Genomic DNA, 24,899 nt, shown 5'->3' on the forward strand with positions numbered 1-24,899 from the left:
CCCTGCCACCGAGAAGCCCATGGCCAAGGTGCGGAGGAAGCTGCCTTGCAGGTTGGGACCACAGTTTCACCCAACAAGCACAGCATGATCACTAAGAACGCAGGACATGTTCCTAGAATGACACACCCATCACCATACCTCGCTGCCTTCACCATTGTGGACTGTCTGGATCCATTGTCTTGAGAAGTCCGCCTGTGACCGCTCACATCCTCCTTGGAATTTCCTGGATGAGCTGCCCTCCCCAAGCAAGAGAGCAGATAAGCAGATGATGGTGGCTCCCGAGGGAGAGGACAATCAAAAGATTAACAATATACTGAGGACACTTCCAAAAGCACTGATGGGCACAACCCAATTTCATCCTCTTGACCTCCCCTTTACACCTGCCCAGACCCTCTGGAGGGGAGGCACACCTGCCAAGCATCAGGAGACACAAAGGGGTGGTTCTACTCAAGCATTTCAGGGCTGGAATTCTGAGCTTGTCTTCCACTCATTGGGGCATTCAATGGAGTCAGGTTTCCAGTCTCGGCCTCTTTGCTCACTGGAATTTCCACTCACAGGAGAGCCCATAATCACCACGCTAACTCAGCCTCCCGCCCCCTCCTACTGAATCAGGACCAACTCAGAAGCGAATGACTTTCTCATCCTACTGCGCACCTCCCTACACCCCAAAATCCATACGTGGACGTATACGGGGTGGGGGGGGGGAGTTCAGATGCCTTAGGAAAAAGATATGCAGTTTTCCATTCAAATGGAAAATACAAATGAAACACATTTTTCAAATAACGAGTAAATGTATTATTTAGTTGTTACCTATAGAAGTAAATTTTAAAGTTTATTTCCAGGCTTTATACATTAGCAAAATTGGTTTACAAAATCCAATGGTAAGCATTTAAAAATACCAGTACTCTTTAGTTCTCTCTGATACAGAAAGATTTTATATAATATAGTAGTAGTTGTCCACGCACTTTTCTTCAGAAAAATGTAAGCTCATAAATGAGTTCACAGACTCGTCAGCCTCCTTTACCTCTGTGTCCCTGTCACCTGGGACGGTGCCCAGTGTCAGGAGATGCTCTGCCAACAGTAACCAATTGAATGAGCGAGCGAATACATGAGTGAATGAATGAATGAGAATGAAGCAGATAATCCATTATCAGTTTTCTACATCTCCTGATCAGTGAAACTGTTTTTATGCATTATGGACTAAAGCACGCTAGTAGCCATCAAATGTTCACTTATATTTTATTCTCGACCAATCACGGTCCAATAAGTTTTAAAAATGAAGACACTAATTTGGACTCACAAGTAGAAGAATCTGAGAAGCAACCACACAGGAAGGTCAAAAGCAACCTCTGAGTTACCATCCAGGGCTGCAGCAGACTATAATGGCCACTAGAGGGAGCCACACAACCTTTCAAAGAGCAGCATTAGCCAGAAAAAACCCATCCAGGAGATGATGCTTCTGCCCTCAGCGCTTCCTAGCATAGCTCGCCCCCATAAAATTGCTCCTGCTACTGCAGTAGGCAGTGTCCCACTCGCCAGAACAAGCTGAAATACGGGGAGAGCTGCCCTTTGCAAGCATCGGACTTTTAGAAAAAGGACCCCACCTCCCCAGCTCAAATATTTCACATCTCTTTATGTACACGCCCTCCAGCTTTAAAAATATCATGTACATAGAAGAAAAGTATTTTCCCTGTGGATGACAACTGAAGCCATTAAAAATTCACCTGGAAAGAAAGCAAAACTATAACCTAATAATGAAAAAATTTTTAAAGCTGTGTGCAATTATTTTCTGCCTCCGGCACCGTTTTTCTAAAAGAACACTGGACTGTTGACGTATTCGATTTCACCTCCTCCAGGAAAGAAACTGAAGGCATCGGCAGGCTAACTGGGAAGTCACATCAGAGAGAGTCAGGATCTGACCGCTCAAGTTTCAAAGGCTTCATCTGTAAGTGAGTGTAGGAAGAAAATGATTTCCCACAAACTCTTTCTCTCTAAAGGTCTGAAGAACCCTGTAAATGTTTCCAGGGCCATTATAAGCCACAGATGTTATCAACAGGCAAGATCGTGCAAACTTTCAAAGACCTAGTCCACAAATGACACTGCTCCAAAAATAGATTTTAAAACATCTGAAAGGAGCACAAGTTAATTTCCCTTTGGAATGCTGTAAAATGTCCATGCCTTTCTTAGAACGTAAAAAGCGATCAGCTCCACTGGGCTTCTTGCTTACTGTTCTATTTCTATGGCACACGAAATTGCAGGAAACCTCGAAAATAACAGTCAGAAACTGAAAAACAGAACAATTCAAGAAAGCAACTAAAAATAACTGACTAATTAGTAACTAAAATTAAGTGCCTTCTGAGATTTCCAGGGAAGAGAGGATTCCAGAATCTGCGTTGTTTGGTGACCTGTGGGTAAATCCAGCTGGCAAACACTTGCTGATGTCCATGAAGAGAGAGACAGATGGAAACACAGAAACTGCAGAGCGTCTGGGCTAATGCGTAATTGCCCCCACTCACCAACCTGGAGAAAACCCCAACTGTCAGCACTAACTGACACATTTGTTACAAGATGAGGCTGGGCAGCTGAAAACCTTCCTGAGTGGATTAAAATCCTGCCTGCTGGCCCTGGGGAGACAGAAGGTGTGGGTGAAACTGGGAACTAACCATGATTTATACAGGAAGTGAGAAGACCTGAACTTAGAATTAAAAAAAAGAGAGTGAGTTTTAGTAATCTAATTATATCCTAATTATAACAATGACCCTTCTTCCTTCAAGGGACTTGAACATGTTTCTGGAACATTCTCTCCAAAAGTCTCCTCATTTGCTGCTTTAAAGAGAGACTTGGCGCATCTCAGAGTGAGTTAAAGTGACAGGTCTGGCATCTGACTCTCAGCTCGGTTTCCTCTGACCAGACCACACCAGCTCTCAGCTCTTGAAATGACCCCCAGTGGAATTCTCCTCAGAGGAAGCCATCTCCCCAATTATTCGAAAATGTCCTCTCCCTGCTGGCCTGTGCCACTTCCACATTATTTCCACATTCTGATATGTGAGCCAGTGTTGTTTTTTTTCTTTCCTCCATTCCCAGCCAACGAGCTCAACATCCAAGACACACAAGGGCGGGTCGGTGCGGGGGCTGGAGAATCATCTGCGGAGCTCGTGGAGAAACCTGCACGGCAGCCAGCTCAGTGCACGGGGATCCGGGCTGGCCTCCCTTCATTTCTAATTCTCGATGCCACAGGGCAAGTCACTGAGCCGCCTCATTAGGCTCATAGTCACAGCCCTGCCCCGGCCTCCTTCCCAGGTGCCTGGTCACCCCATTAATATCTGAAAAGATCCACTAAGCCTTCAAGTTGAAAGGCACCATAAGAGCCAAACCTCTCACTATCACCATCACTAAACTCCAAGGCACTCTTCACTGTCACCAATAAGGTAAATCAGCTCCCCACGTGGAGGAAAGCCCTGCTCCTTCGTGCCCATGGCCCCTAATGAGCCATCTGCAGCCTCGGGAAGGGTGTCTGACACCGACAGGAGCTCCGATGCCAGGAGGGAAGAAAAGCCAGTGAAGGGAAGTTGTGAGGACCTCCCGTGCCTCCCACCCCATGCAGCCCCTCAGCGTGGGGGGCCCTGCGGGACCAGCCCTGCTCGCGCTGCGCCCTCGGTGCTGAGCTGAAAGGCCCGCCTGCCCCACCTGGGAGAGGCAGCAAGAACACTGTCACAAAGGAGCATGGAGATCCAGAGACAAGGGTGTCTGCCACCCTCTGGCTCCTTAAAGGTCTTCCAGTCCCCTGTCTTGGGACCCGCCCCTTGTTCTTGTCCCTCACAGACACCCTCCATCAAAACCCCGCCAGCAAACTCGCCGAGGTGCTGTCTCTGACAATGCAAACTGAGGCCGGCGCGTGTCTGCAACAGCAGCTGCCTGCATAAACACCACTGCCTCCCCACTAAGGGATCACACAACGCTGCCCTTAAAAAGGACGAGGACAAGGGAGGCACCTGCAGAACGCCGGCCACGGGACGCTGCCACCTCCGCATGCACGTCTTCCCCACAAGGCAGGGGGTCCGCAGTAAACCCTGGCCTGTCTTGAATTTTTCACCCCATGTTCACATTGCCTATTCAAAATAATGTTTCCAACCGACCTTCAGCTAGACAGAGGAAATTAATCTTCTTACGTGTTTCTGTGATGCATCCTGATTGTAAACCGGGAGCCCTTCGTCCCGGGGAGGTTCTGCTTCAGCTAACTGGGGGAGATCTTTCTTTTGGGGCAGGAGGGTCTAGCAGGTGTGGTTCATTCAGGAAGGGAAGGTGGAAGGAGGACAGAAGGCCACCACCCAGATCTCCCTCCCTCCTTTGTTCCCGCGATGATGACAGACGTAACATCTGCACGGCCTGACTCAGCCTATAAATTCACCTGTGCGACAGATACTGACATGAGGAAGAGAAGACCCAAGGGCACTTTCTTTGAGTCCCACTCACAGTCTGGAAGGCTTGACCGTTGAAGCTGAACCTTCAGCCAGATGTTGCCTCGCTGGCCCCAGGCTCCCGGGGGCTCCACCTCCCACAGGCGCCCTCGCTCCTCCGGCCACGCCAACAGGAACTTCCTGCAGACTGAGAGGAAGGGGCCACTGCGTCAGGAAGGCCACCTCACCAGGTGCACAGGCCAGCCCCTTCTGCGTCCTCAGACATAGCCGCTTCCAGTTCTTCCCCCAGCCCACCCCATTCCCCCACCGCACCCCCAGCTCTCGGCTCTGACCTGCTACACGCAAACCACTGTTCATCAGCCTCACCTGCCCACCTTGTGCTCCCACCTTCATCCATCCCATCTTAGTCAGCTCAGGCGGCCATAACAAAACACTACAGACTCGGGGCTCAAACAACAGACCTTTATTTTCTCACACTTCTGGAGGCTGCAAGTCCAAGACAGAGGTGTAGCAGGTGTAGCCTCTCCTGAGGCTTCTCTCCTTGGCTGGCAGATGGCCACCTCCCTGCCGTGTCTTCCCACGGTCCTCCCTCTGTACCCGTCAGTGGTCTAGTCTCCTCTTCTAAGAACCTCTTCTTACCAGTCCCATTGGATCAGGCCACCCTTATGACCTCATTTAACCATAATCACCTCTTTAAAGGACCATCTCCACCTTCAGTCACATCGGAGGTCAGGGCTTTGACACAGGAATCTGGGGAACACGACCCAATTCAGCTACAACATTGCCCCACCCGGTCCTCTCCTCGGGCACTGTCCTCCTCCGCCCTCCTCTCCCATGGAACCTTCTAGCTCACCCTCCACAGATCCCTTAATGCCAGGCTCCCCTCAGGGCTTGTAGACCTTTATGCCCATATTCACAGGGTGAGCATTTCCACATGGCAGTGCCTGAATCCAGCCACACGGGAAGCCGCTCCTCCTCCTGCAGGTGCCCGAGGGGACTCCATCGGGCCCTCTCCCAACATTTTCGGGCCCAGGGCAAAAGCACAGATGGAAACCTACACGTGTGATGCTAAGCGTTGGAAAGGTGTAAGCCGCCAGCGGAGCGCTAGAGAGAATGTTCTGCTCTCCTGTCTTGACAAATATAACTTCCTAACAACAGGGAAAGCCAGATTCAAATTTAGAATTCTTGGACTCCTTGGAGTTTTGCACCAGAACGTGGCAAGACCAAGAGAGCTGGCCCCCAGCTGCAGCCCACCGGCTTCTCCTGCCAGCCCAGCTCGCCCTGCACTGCAAGGGGCCTGTGTGTACAAATATGGAGCCCACACCCACACCCCATCCATGTCCCACCTGCAGCTGTCCCTGAAGTCTAAGGATATACAACCTGGTGACGTGGCCGGCCCTTAAGGCCACATATCCAGGGATGCAGTCCCCGGGGGCCCTCAGCAGCCACTAGCAGGAATCCTGGGGTCCTGGTACCTGGAGCCAGTTTAGGAATGACCTGGACCTGAGTGGGAACATCCTCTTGGGCCCACAAATGCCTTGCACTGTGGAAATAGGTGCAGCTTCAAAAGGCTCCAGGGGCCGGCCCCATGGTGTGGTGGTTAAGTTTGATGCACTCTATTCTGGCAGCCCAGGTTCACAGGTTCGGATTCTGGGCACAGACCTACACCATTCATCAGTCACACTGTGGCAGCAACCCACGTAGCAAATAGAGGAAGACTGGCAGAGATGTTAGCTCAGGGCTAATCTTCCTCAGGGAAAAAAAAAAAGAGGCTCAAAACTGTGGGGCCCTGAGCAGGAATCCCTCTTGTCCAGTCGAAGGGCAGGTCTGTACTCAATAAGAGCTGGTCAGTGAAGCAAGGAGTCGGCACACCCGGACCCAGTCTGGAGCCTCCATCTGCTTCTTTCTCCACACTCCACCTGCTCACTCAGGTAACCAGGCACAATCAGGGGTGATGTAAAAGCTGGAGGCCCGAGACCCCAGGCTGGGCAGCTGAAACCCCTGACATCAACAGCGTGATTCAAAATCAGCACCTTCGGGTCTTCTTTCTCTGCCAGGCGGAGACAGAGGAGGCAGAGCTGGGACTGGTCCTGCAAGGGCCTCCACAGTGCCAGCCTGGGGGCGGCCCCCACCCTTTAGAGCCCGCTATTCCCCTGAGGAAACCCAGGTAGCTGCCCTGGGGACCAACACACTCAAACAAAGGACGGGGGTGTGGATGGAGAACCAGCTGCCTGGATTCCAGAACTTTTCAACACCTCAAAGTGAGCTACACATTGCAGGAAGCCTCCAGCACTCTGCAGAAATTCCAGGATCTTCAGATTTTACAAAGAAACAACTAAACACATTTGAAGAAAATATGTTTCACCTGCTTTTCTTATAACTTAGAGCAACAGAAGCTTCCTCGCCTTTCCTGCCTCTTCTCTCCTATCTGTTGTTCCCCTCATCCCATAAGGTCACTGGAAACTCAATACTAAGGGTCCAAAAGCACCTGTATGACCCGAAGCGAGGCAGGGCCCAACAGGGGAGGCGGGGCGCTTCATGGACGAGAAGGGGAGCCTGGGGGAGAAGCTCATCAGAATCTCCCATCCTTGTTGACTTGGCCTGTGATGTTTAACACCAGGGTTTTTGGAACTTCTTCTGGCAAATCATATAAAGATTTCTCTTCTAGAATGTGGAAGACAACTGTGATAGATCATTTTATATGTAAACTCGACTGGGCCTGGGCTGCCCAGACATTTGGTCAAACATTATTCTGGGTGGTCTGTGAGGGTGTTTTTGGATGAGATTAACATTTAAATCAATAGACTAAGTATGGTGATTGATTGCCCTCCCTAAGGTGGGTGGGCCTCATCCAATCAGTTGACGGCCTGAATAGAGAACAAAAAGGCTGACCCTCCCACAAGTAAGAGGGAATTCCTCCTGCCTGACTGACTGAGCTGGAACATTGGTCTTTTCCTGCCTTCCAACTTGGACTGAAACATTAGCTTTTCTTGGGTCTTGAGCACGTTGGCATTTGGACTGGAACCACACCATTGACTCTCCTGGGCGTCCAGCTTGCCAAGTGTAGATCTTGCGACATCTCAGTCTCCACATCAAGTGAGCCAATGCCTTATGATAATCTTCCCTCTACATGTGTAGACATCCTTTCGTTCTGTTTCTCTGGAGAACCCAGTACAGGGAGTCAGTAGGACGAGAACAGGAACAGAAGGGGGAGCCGTCTCCCGCAGCGACAGCTACAGAGGTGCTCGTGGCTCTGCATTCAGAGCTGGCCTCTGCACACCAGCCACTGCCCTCCCCTTCAGCTCCGGGGCTCCCCTGCAGCTTCTAGTTGACAGGGCAAAGTCACGAACTATAAGCTTCAAGTGGAAGAACAAAGGCCCCCCGAGCACCCTCAGCAGAGCAGCAGGTCCCTGGATTCTGCTGCTCTCTGACGCTGTGTTGATTTGTTTTTTATTATTTCTAAATCCAATTATTTCTCAGGCTGCGAAAGGTCCACCCCTGGTGATCGAGCATCAAGTCTCGTTTGTGGGGAAGCAACGAGAGATTTCTCAGGAGGAAGGGAAAACCCACACGCACGTCCCAGTGCTGCCGACCCCAAGGAGCCTCCCTCCCCGGGGGAATTTCAGCATCACCCAGAGCACACACGTGTCATCCATCACCGCCACCCAAACGCTCTTCCCCGACACGAGGGGGGTTTACCTTGGTACATGGCAGGAGAGACGGGGCAGCTGAGCCCCAGGGCCTCTTCATCCCGGAACGCCTCGCAGAAGTCCCGCAGCATGGCCATGCCCAGGCCCTGGCGACGGCATCTCCTCCTCACAAACACGGTGTCGAAGACAGGCAGCAGGTAGCACGCACCTGTGCCACTGCCACACAGGCTGCCTGTGGGGACAGCAAGAGACAGGCGCTGTCCCCGGGGCTTGCACTAACCGGCCGGTGCACTGGTGCCACCTGGAAGCAGGGCTAGCTTCACAAACAACCGAAGACAAAGCAGCGGATCACTCCAAACTGCCAGATCTCCAGCTGACTGATCAGCCCACATGTCATTAACCGCTACGAGCGCGGCCACCAGCCTACTGCACTGAAAGGAAACTCAAACCTGGCTGACCGAGCGGAGCAAGGCCGTTGGTGCACCCAGACCCTTCACGTCCCTCCCCTCACTGTGCATGGTTCTCAGAGACCCTTGAGGGCAATGAGGAGCCTCTGGGCCACATCAAAGCGCTGCCTGAATGCAGGGGATGTGGGCTGGGAGACCCAGCGACACATCTCCAGGGCGTGGACTTGTCTGAGTAAGTCTAACAAAGGCTCCTCGTGTCCAATGATGGCAAAGCACATTCACCCAAGAGACGCAGCACCAGGTCCCGCTTCCCATAAACATCGAGGACCCTGCTGCAGCAGAGTGAGAGAGGCAACAGATGGTACCCGTCCCACTTTTCCACCCTCAACTTAACGTTACTGCAACAAGCGCCAACACGAGCACAGCTGCTGTTTCTGCAATGGAGACTCGGCCTTGCAGCCAGTCACCTGTTGTCACCCTAACCAGAAAATCAAAGCCATGTGGAGCCTACTACATCACCCCCCTCACTTCCAAATTGCACAGGTGCCTGTGCCTGAGATGCACTGGGGTCCAGGGAAACAAATATGTAGCGTATTCAGCTCCTGCCGGAAGAGGGGGTATTTGTCCCTGCCAACATTCAGAGGGTGGGTAATTTCCCGAACAAACAAAAAAGTGATTCAGATTCTAATCAGGCATACTGAACTGCACAGATACACGCTACTGCAGTGTGAACTGTGTGCAAAAATGGTCACCATTTTTCCCCTTCCTATAGGCACACCCTTTTGCAGGTGATTTTGAAGCTCTGCCCATCAAGAGATGGGTCTAGTTCCCCTCCCGTTCAATCTGACTGGCCCGGTGACTCACTTTGAGCAACAGACTGAAAGCACACCAACTCTGAGGCTAGGCCTCCTGGGGTCCAGTGGCCTGTGTTCCCTCTAAGATCCGTGCCACTGGCCACAAGATCAAACCCGAGCTAGCCTGCCACCATGAGAGAAGCGTGGTCCAGGCAACATCTAGGCAGCCCCAAGAAGCAGAGCCATCTACCTGATGGGCAGATGACTACAGACACAGAAGCCAGCCCAGCTAGACGAGAAAATCCCAGCTGAGCCCCACCCAAACTGCCAACCAAAGGAATGCTGAGCTAAAGAAAGAGCTGGTTTTGTGCCAGAAAAAATTAAGCTATGGCCAACAAGCAACAACAACTCACTTGAGATGGTAACTGCAAAGTATGTGGATTTCACCCACATGTGCCGGAAATGACAGCACCACCTTGGTAGGAATCATATAACTTCCAACTTTTATAGACATTGAGAACAACGTTCTCCAAATGGCGAAGTCTTCCAAAGCTAAGAATGTTTAAAATTAAATAAAGATGCAATTCCATTCACAATAGCATTAAAAAGAAGTAAATACCTGAGAATATATTTAACAAAATAAACACAAGCCTTGTACTGAAAACTATAAAACATTGTTCAGGGGAATTAAAGAAGATCCAAATAAACGAAGAGAAATTCCATGTGCATGGACTGGAAGACTCAGTACTGTTAAGGTGGCAGTTCCTCCCCAAATGATCTGTAAGTTCAAGCCCAGCCCTATCAAAATCCCGGCAGACTTTTTTGTGAAAATTCATGTAAGTGGAAACTTACATGAAATGCAAAGTCTGTACAATAAGCAAACAGTCTTAGAAAAGCAGAGCAAAGTTGGAGGTTTTATACCACCCAGCTTCAAAGCTTCTTATAAAATCAAGGTAATCAAGACAATGTGACACTGAGGCAAGGACAGGCATAAAAGTCAACAGAACAGAACTGAGAGTCCAGAAATGCATTCTTACGCTTCGAACTTCAATACAAGTGCGAAGGCAATTCAAAGGGGAAAGGACAGTCTTTTCCATAAACAGTGGCGGGATGTTTGGACATTCATAAGCAGAAAACAAAAAAAAAAAGCCGGAATAGAACAGAGAGCCCAGAAATAGACCCACACAAATAGAGTCAACTGAGCTTTGAGAAAGGAGCAAAGCAAAGTGAGTGGAGAAAGGATGGTCTTTTCAACAAGTGATGCTGGACAAGTGGACATCCACATACAAAAAGATGAATCTAGACAGACCTTACACTCTTCCCAAAAATTAACTCACAATGGATCGCAGACATAAATATAAAATGCAAGCCTATAAAACTCCTAGAAGATAACATAGGAGAAAGTCTAGATGACCTTGGGTTTGCTGATAAGTTTTTACACACAAAGGCATGATGCAAAGAAAAAAACTTATGAGCTGAATTTCATTAAAATTAAAATTTTCTGCTCTGTGAAAGACACTGTCAAAAGAATGAGAAGACAAGCCACAAACTGAGAAAAAATACTTGCAAAAGACACGTCTGACAAAGGACTATTACCAAAACATACAAAGAACTCCTAAAACTCAACAATAAGAAAACAAACAACTGGATTAAAAAATAGGCAAAAGATATGGACACCTACCAAAGAAGACAGCAAATAAGCATATCAAAAGACACTCAACATCATATGTCAGTAAGAAATTGCAAATTAAAATAACAATAAGATACCAGTATTAGAATGGCAAAGATCCAAAACGCGGACAATATCTAATGCCGATGAGGATGTGAAACCACAGGAACGCAATCACTGCTGGTGGGAATGCAAAATAGTACAGCCACTCTGGAAGACCGTTTCTTTCTTACAAAACCAAACATACTCTAACCGTATGATCCAGCAATCACGCTCCTTGATGCTTACCTAAAGGAGTTGAAAACTTATGCCCACACAAAAACCTGCACACAAATGTTTACAGCAGCTGTATTCATAATTGCCAAAACATGGAAGCAACCAAGACGTCCTTCAATAGATGAATGAATAAATATGGTATATCCAGATAATGGAATATTATTCAGTGCTAAAATGAAATGAGCTATCAAGCCACAAAAAGACATGGAGAAAGCTTAAGGGTATCTTACTAAGTAAAAGAAGCCAATTGGAAAAGCCTACATACATACGATTTCAACTATATGACATTCCGGAAAAGGCAAAACTACGGAGGCAGTAAAAAGATAGTGGTTGCCAAAAGGTAGTGGTGAGGGAGGGATGAACAGGGGGAGCATGGGGGATTTTTAGGGGGTGAAGCTATTCTATATGATGCCATAATGGTCGATACATGTCATTATACATTGGTCAAAACCCACAGAATGTAAATAAAAAGAACGAACCCTAATGTAAACTATGGGCTTTAGTTAATAATAATGTATTTTTATGGACTGAATTCTATCTTCCCAAAATTCGTACGTTGAAGCCCAAAGCCCCAGTACCTGAGAACATGACTGTATTTGGAGATAGAGCATTTAAACAGGTGATGAAGTTAAAATGGGGCTGTTGGGGTGGCCTCAATCCAATCTGACTGGTGTCCTTGTAAGAAGAAGAAGAAGAAATCTGGACACACAGAGAGACACCAGGGTGCACACACACAAAGAAAGACTATGTGAGGACACAGGGAGAAGACAGCCACCTGCAAGCCAAGGAGAGAGGCCTCAGAAGAAAGCAAACTTGCCAACACCTTGATCCTGGACTTCCAGGCTCCAGAACTGAGAGAACTAACTTCTGCTGTTTAAGCCACCCAGGCTGCGGTATTTCGTTCTGGCGGCCCTAGCCTACCAAGATCTGTATCAATACTGCTTTATGAATTGTAACAAACGTACCACACTAAAGTGATATGTTAATAAGACATGAAATTGTGTGTCTGTGTAGGGGGAGGGAGATTTGGGGACTCTGTACTTTCTGCTCAATATTTCTATAAACCTAATACTCCTCTAAAAAATAAAGTCTATTAATTTTTTTAATGTATTAGGTATTTTCTTAAATGAAGTTGGACTCTTACCTAACATCATATACAAAAATTAATTCAAGATGGATCCAGACACAAATGTGAGAGTTACAACTATAAAGATTTGAGGAGAAAACACAGAAGAAAATCTTCACAATCTTGGGTTAGGCAAAGAGTCCTTAGGTTCAAGAACAAAAGCACAATCAATTGACAAATCTGACTTGATCAAAATTGAAAATGAAGAGACAAGCCAAAGACTGTAAAAAATGTTTTCAAATCACATTTTTTATAAAAGACACACCCAGAATATATAAAGAACTCTTACAATTCAATAAAATGAAATCAAACAACCAATTAAAAAAGGACAGATAATCCGAACAGACATTTCTCCAAAGAAGACACACAAATGGTTAATAATCAGTGAAAAGATAGCCGAGTTAAAAGCACAATGAAATGCTACTTTTGACCTACCAGAATGGCTACAATCAAAAAAAAGACCAGCAAAAGTAAGTGTTGACAGAATGTGGAGAAATTGAAACCCTCATATATTGCTGATGGGAATGCATAATGGGACAGCCACTTTGTCAAATAATTTGGCAGTTTCTTAAAAAGTTAAACATATGCTTACCAAATGAGCCAGCAACTCTGCTCCTGGGAACCCACTCAAGAGAAATGAAAACCTATGTCCATACAAAGACATGGATGTGAATGCTTATAGCAGCATTATTCATGATAGCCAAAAACTGGAAAGCATGCTGGCAAATGCATAAACAAAATGTGGTACATTCATACCATGGAACACTACTCAGCAAGGAAAAGAAATGAAATGCTAAAATCGCTACCATTTGGATGAACCTCAAAAACACCCAGCTCAGTAAAAGAAGCCATATGCAAATACCATGTATTGTATCATTCCGTTTACATGAAAAGTCCAGAAGGGCAAAGTGATAGAGACCGAGAGCAGACTAGTGGTTGCCTAGAGCTGGGAGGGAACAGAGACTGACAGCAAACAGGCAACTGTTTAGAGTGATGGAAAGATCCCAAAACTGGATTGTGGTTATGGTTACTCAACTCTCTAAATTTACTAAAAATCATTGAATGGGACACTTACAACTGGAAACATTTATGGGACATAAAATTATACTTCAATAAAACCGATTTTAAAAAGATAAAATGAATTGTATTAAAAAGATAAAATCAAGCATGAAAAGGGAAAAACAGTAACTTTACAGCGGAGGGACGTGGCAGACATCCCCTTGAGTGATGACGGTGAACATTCCCAACAGTAATGTTGATACCATGAACTCCACGTATGATGTGACCCTGTGAGAAGGGCATGTCACTTCCCTCAAACCCGTAAGCCCAGTTTAATCATGAAAAACATCAGACAAACCCACAATAAGGGATATTCCACAAATCTCCTGACCACCACTCTTCAAAAACGTCCAGATCATGAAAGACAAAGAAAACCAAGAAATGGTCACAGATTGGAAGAGGAGACTAAAGAGCCCTGAACCCTGGATCAGATCCTACCAGAGAACCAGAGAAGAAGGACATTGCTGGAAAATTAACCAATGTTAATTTCTCACTTTTGATCACTGTATCGTGGTATCTAAGACGTCAACACAAGGGGAAGGTGAGTAAAACGTATATAATAGGAACTCTCTGCACTATTTTTGCAACTCTTCTGTAAATCTAAAATTATTTCAAAATAAAACCTGAGGGGCAGGGAGAAGAAACAAAAGCACTTCACCAGCCTTTTCTAAATGCTAATCACACCTTCAGGGTGGTCGATTAAAACCTGTCTTGTAACATCAATTCCCAAAGCCAAAGAACTGACTTTTTAATAAGAATATTAATTAATTGTAATAAGAATATAACAACCTAATTAGGAAAAGGGGCTGAGGCAATAAGCTGGTTGCACTCAAATGGACTCTCCACTCATAACCACAACACAAAGTCCAAGGAAATCATGCCCCGTAACATGGACTAGTTAGTAGGAACCCTAGCAATGATCTCGTCCCACCTGTAAAATTCTACCTATTTTACAGACAGCGCAGCTGACAGGGTCAAGAAAGGTTAAAAACACAGAGAACATGGGGCTTGGCTCCCTTTTGTTGGTAACAACTGCCCAACGCTGCCTCTCATGAGCTCATGGGGAGCCTGTCGACCCAAGAGCCCACTTAGACCAACGCACAGTACCAAGGTAGCTGGTGGCAGAACTGAGTCAAGAATCAAGACCTCTGGGTGCCCCTTCTTCTTCTTTCTGGCATCTTCACAAAATTACTTTCACTGACTCCACAGACTGTCTCTACACCTAAGGACACTTGGAAGATTAAGGCATATTCCAGATACGCACTATCCAAAATCAGAATAAAGTTGCTGTCCCTCAGATAGATTTAAATATCCAGGAAGACCTTGTTACCTGAGGATAATTAATCCTGGAAAAAGAGATCATGGGAATAGATCCATGGAAACCACAATTCAGAGTAAACAGTGGGGGTGAAAAAAAAAGTACATCAAAGCTCGAAGCGGTGAGAATGTTCCACCCATGAGGCCATGGCACAGTGAACTGGACAAATTGGCAGTAGCATGAGACCATTTTAACCATAAATGCTGACAGCAGAAAACAAGAAAGGTTAAACATTAACAAGCCAAGCATCAGAATTTAAAAGACTAAAAAAAGAACAGAATAAGCCCAAAGAAAACACAGAGAAGGAGAACAGAAGAATAGAAATTAATGAAATAGGAAACAAAGGTACAACATAAAGAATTTTTTCAAAATTCAAGAGTTGCTAAAGTAAGAAAGAAAGAAGACACAATACATAAAGCATATTAGGAATTAAAATAGAGATGTCACTATAGATGTAGCAAAAATTGAAAAGGTAAGAGAATACTATAAATAACTTAATGGCAATACATTTGAAAACAGATGAAAAGGACACATTCCTAGGATAATACAACCCACCAAAACTGACTCATGAAAAAACAGAAAGACTAAACTCCCCTATGAGCATTAAAACATGAAATCAGTAGTTTAAAACCCTCCCATCCTGAACACACCAGGCCCACGTGGCTTTAGAGGCAAGTTCTACGAACATTCCAAGGAAAGCCTTCCAGAGAACAGAAAAAGAGAGAATACGGGCACACCTTGAAGGTAATGCGGGTTCAGTTCCAGACCACTGCACTTAAGCAAGCCACACAAATTTTTTGGTTTCCCAATGCATATAAAATTTAGGCTTACACTATACTGTAGTCTACTAACTGTGCAATAGCATTATATCTAAAGAAAAACAACGTACATACCTTAATTAAAAAATACTTTATTGCTAAAAAACCTAAGCCTTCGGTGAGTCATAATCTTTTTGCTGATGGAGGGTCTTGCCTCAATTTTGATGGCTGCTGACTCATCGGGGTGGTGGTTGCTGAAGGTTGGGTGGCTGTGTCAATTTCTTAAAATAAGACAACAATGAAGTTTGCCGCATCCCTTGACTCTTCCTTTCAGGAACAATTTCTCTGTAGCTTGTGAGGCTGTTTGCTAGCATTTTACCCACAGTAGAACTTCTTTCAAAACTGCAGTCAGTCTTCTCAACCCCTGCTGCTGCTTCATCAACAAAGTTTACATGATATTCTAAACCCTTTGTTGTCATTTCAACAATCTTCATAGCATCTCTACCAGCCAGGAATAGATTCCATCTCAAGAAACTACTTTCTTTGCCCATCCATAAGAAGCAATTCCTCACATTAAAGTTTCATGATAAGATGGCAGCATTTCAGTCACATCTTCAGGCTCCACTTCTAATTCTATTTCTCTTGCTATTTCCACCACATCTGCAGTTATTTCCTCTACTGAAATCTTGAACCCCTCAAAATTACCCACGAGGGTTGGAATCAGCTTCTTCCAAAGTCCTGTTAACGTTGATATTTGACATCTTCCCATGAATCACATATGTTCTTAATGGCATCTAGAATAGTGAATCCTTTCCAGAAGGTTTTCAGTTTGCTTTGCCCAGATCCATCAGAGGAATCACTTTGGTAGCTACAGCCTTATGAAATGTATTTCTTAAATAATAAGACTTGGAAGTCAAATTTATTCCTTGATCCATGGGCTGCAGAATGGATGTTGTGTTAGCAGACATGAAAACAACATTAATCTCATTGTATATCTCCATCAGAGCTCTCGGATGACCAGGAGCATTGTCAATGAGCAGAAATATTTTGAAAGGAATTTTCTTGTGAGCAGTAGGTCTCAACAGTGGGCTTAACACATTCAGTAAACCATGTTGTAAACAGATGTGCTGTCATCCAGGCTTTGTTATTCCATTTATAGAGCACAGATAGAGAGCTAGCATAACTCTTAAGCACCCTATAATTTTCAGAATGGTAAATGAGCATTGGCTTCAACTGAAAGTCACCAGCTGCATTAGCCCCTAATAAGAGGGTCAGCCTGTCCTTTGAGGCTTTGAAGCCAGGCATTGACTTCTCTTCTCTAGCTATGAAAGTCCTAGACGGCATCTTCTTCCACTATAAGGCTGTTTCGTTTACAGTGAAATTTGTTGTTTAATGTAACCACCTTCACAAATTATCTTCACTAGATCTTCTGGAGAACTTGCTGCAGCTTCTACATCAGCACTTGCTGCTTCACCTGGCATTTTTGTTATGGAGACGGCTTCCTTCCTTAAACCTCATCAGCCAACCTGTGCTGGCTCCAAACTTTTCTTCTGCAGCTTCCTCCCCTCTCTCAGCCTTCATAGAATTGGAGAGTGTTAGGGCCTTGCTCTCCATCAGGCTTTGGCTTAAAGGAATGTTGTGGCTGGTGTGATCTTCTATCCAGACCACAAAAACTTCTCCATATCAGCAACAAGGCTGTTTCGCTTTCTTATCATTTGTGTGTTCACTGGAGTGGCACTTTTAATTTCCTTCAAGAACTTTGCCTTTGCATGCACAGCTTGGCTAACTGGCACAAGAGGTCTAGCTTTCAGCCTATCTCAGCTTTCACCATGCCCTCCTCACTAAGCTTAATCACTTCTAGCTTTTGATTTAAAGTGAGAGACATGCGACTCTTCCTTTCACTTAACACTTAGAGGCCACCGTAGGGTTACTGACATAATTTCAATATCGTTGTGTCTCAGGGAATAGGGAGGCCCAAGGGGAGGGAGAGAGATGGGGGAACACCTGGTTGATGGAGCAGTCAGAACACACACAACATTTATCAATTAAGTTCGCCATCTCATATGGGCACAGTTAGTAGTGCCCCAAAACAATTATAGTAACATCAAAGATCACTGATCACAGATCATCATAATGAATATAATAATAATGAAAAAGTTTTAAATATTGCAAGAATTATCAAAATATGACACACAGACACGAAGTGAGCAAATGCTGTTGGAAAAATGGCGTCAATGGACTTGCTTGATGCAGGGTTGCACCAACCTTCAAACTGTAAAAACCACAGTATCTGCAAAGCTCAATAAAATGAGGTATGCCTGTATTCTCCAACCTGGTCTATGAGTATAGCATAACTTTTTAAGGAAAAACATAAAAAATAGCCAAGGATAGGAAAAATAGGTAAGTAACAGTAATTCATGAACATACGACAAAAAACTTAAACCAGTATTAACAAACTGAATTCAATAGGGTATCTAAAGTTAATTCAAGTCACTGTAAGGGGCTGGTTTCTCTGCTCACTGTGCTAGCTGTTTGGGAGGAGTTACACACGATCAATAAGGCATCTATGATGAAACCAGGATGCGGGGCACGGACCGACACCTCCCATAGGAGCCCTTGACCTTCCTCAGCCTGGGAGGACCTGAAGAAGGAACCTCTGAGAACAGGACAAAGCCCACCACCGAGTAAGCAATGGGATGCCACCAGGCTCTCCCTCAGTGTGCACTCCAACAGAGCAAAAGAAAGACAAAGAAGGTTACTTCATGAAGATATGAGTGAATTCTCGGACCAAAGACAGAATTCACAGATGGTGCCCTATGGGGAAATGACAGCAGCAGACAGCCAGAAAGTAATAGAAGAGATCGTACCTGCTCCAAAAAAAGAGATCTGTCGCAAGGAAGAAGAAAGAAAAGGCAAGTGGCAAGACCAATGCCACAGCATATTTCCACAATCTAGCTGTTTTGGAGAATGGAGATCTGGGCACCAAGAAAGTTATGGTGTGGGTCCACAGAGCATAAAAGAACCAAGGGCCCAGCCAAAGGCGACGAGGTCTTGGTGCATTTCCTTTTGCAAAGTTGCATTTGTGGGGCTGTGAAGCGCCTGTCCAGGTTTGTCCTGCTAATCCCAAAAGACAATATGCTGACAGCGGCTGTCAGTGGCTCTGCGGAGCATTTTTTAAATAACTGCTCTAAAAATCAGAATTCAGGTCAAGTGGCCACAGTTGCTAGTCTGAGAGATTAAGTTCAGACTATAAAGATATTTGGGATACTCCTAACCCATGGAAAGCTAAAAGAGAAATAGCTAAAAGCATTCACTTTTCCTAACTGTTAGCACTATGTTTTTTACAAGCATACTATAAGTCTGTTGTGAGCCTGCTTCACGAGGTTAGAGCCAGGCTCCCTCGGAACCTGGGCACTGGAGCATCTATTAAGATACCAGTAAATGGTCTGGGTGTTCCTAAATTCTGCCCACCAAGGAGCATTGCTAATGCCAATCTAGATAAAATAATTTTTTAAAAGGTATGAGACATTTAAATTATATTCTCTAGAACAGGGCTGGCAAACGTTTTCTGCAAAGGCCAGAGGGAAACTACTTTAGGCTTTGGGGGCGACCGCTCCCCTCAGCAGTTATAGCCCAAAATCAGCCATGGACAACATGAATGGGTGTGGCTGTGTTCCAGTAAAACTTTCTATTTACGAAAACAGGTGACGGCCATAGCTTCCAATATCTTCTCCAGAAAAACATCACTCTTCACAAGTAGGACTAAGTGTGTATAATATCTATTTGCAATAATTATCTTTTCTCAAAATCAACTGAAAATAATACATTAACATGAACCACCCCAAAACTAGATACATTTGCAGATAAGCTCTAGCGATATTGTTCTTCCTTCTAAAAACTTAATTCCTTTCTGTATCTTTTACTATTATAACAAGAATTTATTTATAAGATGTCATAAAACTTATTTTCACAGTATTGAAGAAAAACTTATTTGCTTACAGGAAATAGCTTTGGCCTAATTGGATTTATCCTAGGTGATTGAACATAAGAAAATCTGCATCAGTAATTCACCTCATTCATAGATTACAGCACTGGGCTCGACCCTGCACATGATTCAGTCCCTACGGCATAGAACATTAAAAAAATTAAAAAGCAAAAGGAACTACCAACGGATTATAGAATTAATAGGAGTATTTAGCAAGGTTAACAGACACGAGATTAATATATAACAGATGACATTTCTATATACTAGCAACGATTAGAAAATAGGCTTTAAAATGAGATATTATTTCATAGAAAACAGATCTGCAACCATGAAAAGGCTGGGCAATACCAAGTGTTGACAAAGATGTGGAGCAACAAAAATTCTCTGCTTCTGCTGGTGAGTGTGCACAGCCATTTCGGAAAACAGCTGCACGTCACCTACGGACACTGAGTTCGTGCTTCTGGTCCAGCCAGGAGTTCCACTTCTAAGTATCCCACCCTAGATCAGTGTTTTGCAAATGTTTTGTCATTATCGCCAATTGAAGGAGCCTTTTTAGACATTTTGTCCTAATAATCATCCCTCCCAAATTAAATACTAAGGAACAAACTTGTTGGGTAGGGTTGAGCTTTGGAGAGCCACAAACCATTGTAATATCAAAGATTTTTTTTTTTTTTGCCCTCCAAGAATGAATGTTTGTCGTTGGGGGCAACACCCCGCCCCCATCCCCAAGAATGCACGCCTTAGATGAGTGGTTCTCCAACATTAGAGTACAGGAGACTCACCTGGAAGCCTTGTTAAACCACAGACTGCTGGGGCCCACTCCACCACCAGAGTTTCTGATGCAGCAGGTCTGGGGCGGAGCCCACGATAAGTGAGCAGCAGAAATTGTGTCTGCTGGAGCACTCCACCCACGATGCATTATCCACTGTGCAGCAATGACGAGCTGCCTGGTGGTCTCAACCAAAAGTGTTCCAGCTCAGGCCGAGACTTTATAAACAGGATTCTTGCATGGATTACTATAGCATGTCTGCCCAGCCCAAATTCTTTCTTTCTTTCTTTATTTTATAAAGACAGCAAACAGTAATTTTAATTTGCTTTCCCAAGTATGCTCTTTATGAATTAAAATTACTAGGACAGAAAGTCAGACAAAAATGCAAGTATAATATACAGGTAGTTCAATTCTATATAACTTCAGAAGTAACATTTGAGTTTTATGTAAATAAATGTTACACAAGTATCCGTACGTTTTCAAAGCACACTGTCACATTTTTGTCTACCAAATAAACAATAAATAAAAAGTGTGCAGGATTCTCTTGTCCATGGGTCAAAAACAGTCTGTCTTAAATCCTTAGGAAATTGATAGTAGGCAATCATTCTCCAAGAATTCTCTCCTGATCAGCGGTCCTCCAACGTTAGCCTGTTATCAGAATCACCTGCAGTGCTTGTGCAACCACATCTCCTGGGCACCATCCCCAGCGGTTTCTATTCAGTGTGTCTGGGGTGGGCCTGAGAACGACTATTTCTAACGAGTTCCAGGTGATGCTGAAAATCACTGCTTTAGCGTCAATGAGGAATACACATTTATTAAGCGCCCGTGATGATTAAGGTGTTTTACATATATTATGTTATTTAACTAGTTACAGAATCTTATCGAGCAAGCATGATTATCCCTTTTATAAACAGGGAACCTAGGCTCAGAGAGACCGAGGAACTTGCCTGAGGAGAGAATGGGATTAGACAGCAAAACTACAGGTGTCCTTCCATTCTAAGGCCATGTTTTCATAGTACAACCTACTGCTCCTTGTTGCGTGACACATACGCAGCCGTGGCAGGCTCATTTGAAAAGGGGACTGTACCAAAGATGTGTACAGTGATTAGTTCAGGCTAGCAGGGTGTTAACTCAAGGACAGTGATTCTTACCGAAAACTCGGCAAAGGCTCAGGGTCATGGAGAGGATCACTGATCTCTGAACTTCTGAAATAGTCAGGGCTGAAGTGAATTTACTGCATTATTAACAAAACAGGAAAAACAGGTGTTTACTATAGTACCGAATACTCCTTAATTACTAGTATTTTATTATTCCTTACAGCAAAACACACATTTCATTGCTTAAAAGAATAATCTCATTTACGTTGAAGTTTAAAGCATCGTGCCACTCTGCACATCTGCCCGTGTCCACTGCGTCACCAGGCAACCACTGCCTGCTCCGGGATCGAAGTGACACAGTATGATGGTCCTCAACACAATGCTCTGACAACTACTAAAACGCCTATCTTCTTTCACAAAGCGAATCAAAAGCAATGACACACTAGCAAAAGAAGCAATGTAAAGTTTAATGGTACATTTTATAGTAAATAAATCGCCAAAAACTGAGCTGACAATAATATAAATTTCTGTCACTTTGTTTTACTTTATATAAAAAAGGACACTGAGACACAAAATTATTGAACTGCAGGCTTAATATAGTTAATGGGGTTTAAACTTAAGAATGACAAAAAGCCCACCCAACTCTACATCTCTATCCAAAAAAATATTTTATCTTAAGAAAGATTCTCTTTTAAATACCGACACACATATTTCCACTTAATATTGTTAATCAAACCCATAGTTATATTATTTAAATAAGAATTAAATAACTGCCCAAAATGCTGATTTCATAACACAAAACATAAGTATTTTAAATCACAATTTCTGGGCTGTATATTGACAAATAAAAATGGCAAGCAATAGGATATATTGGAGAATATGAGGAAGCCATGTGGTATAAACCTAATTCGGCCTGACCTTGTCTTTCCAAAAGGGCCTGACCGAGGCCGTTGAGCATGCATTGTATATCTGCTTTAGAGATTCCCTATGGCAAGAGCAAAGGCTCTTGAGATAAAGGTGCAACCTCCCTCCCCCTCCCAACATTGGCGTCTCCTTAAGGATTAAGCATCTTTCCTTAGGCTAGAAACTGATTGCTGCGCTCACCTGTGACCGCCCAGCTCGAGACAACAGACTTGCCTCCTGCTACGCCCACCAAGATAGCAGACCCACTACCTGCTGTGTCCATCAAGCGCTGTGCCGACAGGGCAATCTTGTGACTATTGTGGGAGGGACATTTCAATCATTGGTAAAGCACCCTCTTTGGGGGGTATATAACCACTCTGTACACCTCACTTCTTTGGTGCCCTTTCTTCCCAAAGGCCCTGGGCCATGGTCCTCAGATTTCAGCTCAGAATAAACTCACCCAAATTTTCATTTACAGATTGGTTATGGATTATTTTTGTCAACAATATTGAATACAATGGCTCCTTAAACAACATTAACAAGCGTATTTTTAAGAATATATTTTCATCTATAGGTCAGGTGAAGCTTTATTAAATGGTAAACACTTTTAACAGTGCAGAAATAGAAGTTTCAAAGACAAATATCTTCAGAAGATTTGCTGTTCAAATGATATTTTTTCAAAACCAGGCGGAGGAATATGATAAAATTCACTGAACTGGCAATCCAAAATTGCACTGTCATCAACATAAACAACTGGATACATTGTCCCTCGTATGCCTGATGCTGGACAAGGCATGTTTTTTCCATTCAAATACACATTTAATTCTACCTGGTCATATGTAATACCCACTAGGTCTCCCTCCTGTGGAAGGCTGTTTGCTGGCAGCCTATTTTTCTCCTCGTTGTTGTGGTACAGGGCCCCATCATTTCTCATCACCAGACTGTGCACATCTTGGCCAAGAGGAATCTGATTCAAGTTAACTTTCTGAGTTGCAACGCCAATACCCCAGATTCCTGTGGACTGGATTTTGAATTCAAAGTAGCTTTTGTTTTGATGTAAAGGCACACTGGCTAAACAACCTCCTGTTCCACATATTCTTCTCCCATTTTTCACAATGACAACATCTGCTCCCATGTGCTGCGTATCCAGCTGCATGGCCGGCATCTCCTTCAGAGGGATGTGGCCCGTCCCAGCATCTCTACAGCACCGCAGGCAGCAGAACCCCGAGGCAGCCATCACGCAGGGACCACTGACGCGTCACTGCAGCCTGCAGCCCCTAGACCACAGCAACACCGCCCCGCACCCAAGTTCTTTAAAATCGCCCCCACCACAGCCTCAGTTAAAGAGTAAGACTAGATGGTCATTTCTGAGGCAGGAAAGCCAGCCCACCTGTCCAATGACAACTGAGCTAAAGGTGGCCCCATGATCCACAAGAAACCAATCCACAGCCCAGCTGGACCAAGCTGATTCTTTCAAGAGAAACTGAATGAAGTGAAACTAGGACTATAGTAGGTCCTGGCCCGTTAAGGCAGGTACAGTTAGCGGCCAGGTAGACATCATGGCAAACTAAAGTCAAGGTTATGAGGAAATAGGAAACAGAGGTGACTAAAGGAAGCTATTTGCAAAGATGAGAATGGAGCAGCTGCTGGGTACTTTTCTCAGCATAAGCAGCCAGGCTGCACTCCCTGAACTTCCCCTGCACCCTTCCAATACTCCATCTTGCAAGTCCTTGAGGGGACTTCTATTCCTTGCAACAGCAATCCCTTTCTTATCAGGCGGTGGAGTTGGAACCTGACCCAATGCCACACTCTTGCCACTCCACCTTTTGCTGCCTATGTTTCTGCTCAAGTCCAGAAGATGGCATGAGGAGCCCCAGCTTGATGAAACAACAGGGCAGGAGGCGCCTCTGGCACTGGGAGTCTGGGGGAGGGGAGAACAGGAGGCCCTGGAGACGGGCAGGGCAGCTGAGGCCACTTCATAAGCATCACTACCTCTAGCAGCTCACATGCTTGTCTGGACCGCAAATCACCTAATTTATTACCTTCAAGTGTTTTCATGTGCTCTTGTTTTGGATTTGTATTAGTGTTGGGTTTTCAGGAATCTGAAACATAAAGTTGTTCTTTTTAGATTTTTACACACAAGCAAAATACGTATTAGCTCTGCCTTAAATTGGCCAACTCCCCACTTGCCAACCCAGTATTTTCTTCCCTTGAATGCCAATAGTCTCATCAACTGTTTTGGGAACAAAAGTTAAAGTAAAACCTCACTAATTTTGATTATCTAGAGAGAATTTCAGCATGAATTAGTGAAATGATTAAAGAGTCAATATTTTGTATGAAAGGCAATTACAGAACCATCACACAAAAGGAGAAACTCAAACCAGCCTATTAACAAAACGTTCCCAAAGAGAGGTGTACCTGAAAAGATCTCATTCATTCTGTACTAAAGTACCCACTTGTCTGCAAACTGAATGTGCTCCTCAGCAATAAAGAGGCACAAACTACTGATAGACACATTGAACTGGACGAATCTCAAAGGCATTATGCTCAGCAAAAAAAGTCTCAAAAGGCTATACACTGTATGATCCCATTACATGATACTCTAGAAAAGGCAAAAGGATAATGATGGAGAACAGATCAGAGGTTGCCAGGGGTTATGGCGGGGTGAGG

At 44.7% G+C, this 24,899-nt stretch overlaps 1 protein-coding gene and 1 pseudogene across 10 annotated transcripts in view; both read right to left on the minus strand.

Moving 5' to 3' along the window:
- Positions 1–24,899, minus strand: part of FAM169B (Protein) — a 210,696-nt gene that overhangs the window by 129,862 nt on the left and 55,935 nt on the right. For 9 of the 10 annotated variants that reach the window (XR_011439024.1, XR_011439019.1, XR_011439022.1 and 6 more), the window contains 2 exons: positions 8,118–8,300; positions 4,474–4,605 (listed from right to left, as the gene is read on the minus strand). Coding sequence is in view for 3 of the 10 variants with exons in the window: in XM_070267716.1 (XP_070123817.1) it covers positions 4,474–4,605; positions 8,118–8,300 (315 nt within the window). In the remaining 7 variants the exon portion in view is untranslated. Of the gene's footprint in view, positions 1–138; positions 233–4,473; positions 4,606–8,117; positions 8,301–24,899 lie in introns of all 10 variants that reach the window. The other variant, XM_070267722.1, reaches the window with a different exon arrangement.
- On the minus strand, positions 22,783–23,566 carry LOC138924225 (SPRY domain-containing protein 7 pseudogene; annotated as a pseudogene).

This window comes from Equus caballus, chromosome 1 (genome assembly GCF_041296265.1).
Source record: "Equus caballus isolate H_3958 breed thoroughbred chromosome 1, TB-T2T, whole genome shotgun sequence".
Classification (NCBI taxonomy): domain Eukaryota; kingdom Metazoa; phylum Chordata; class Mammalia; order Perissodactyla; family Equidae; genus Equus; species Equus caballus.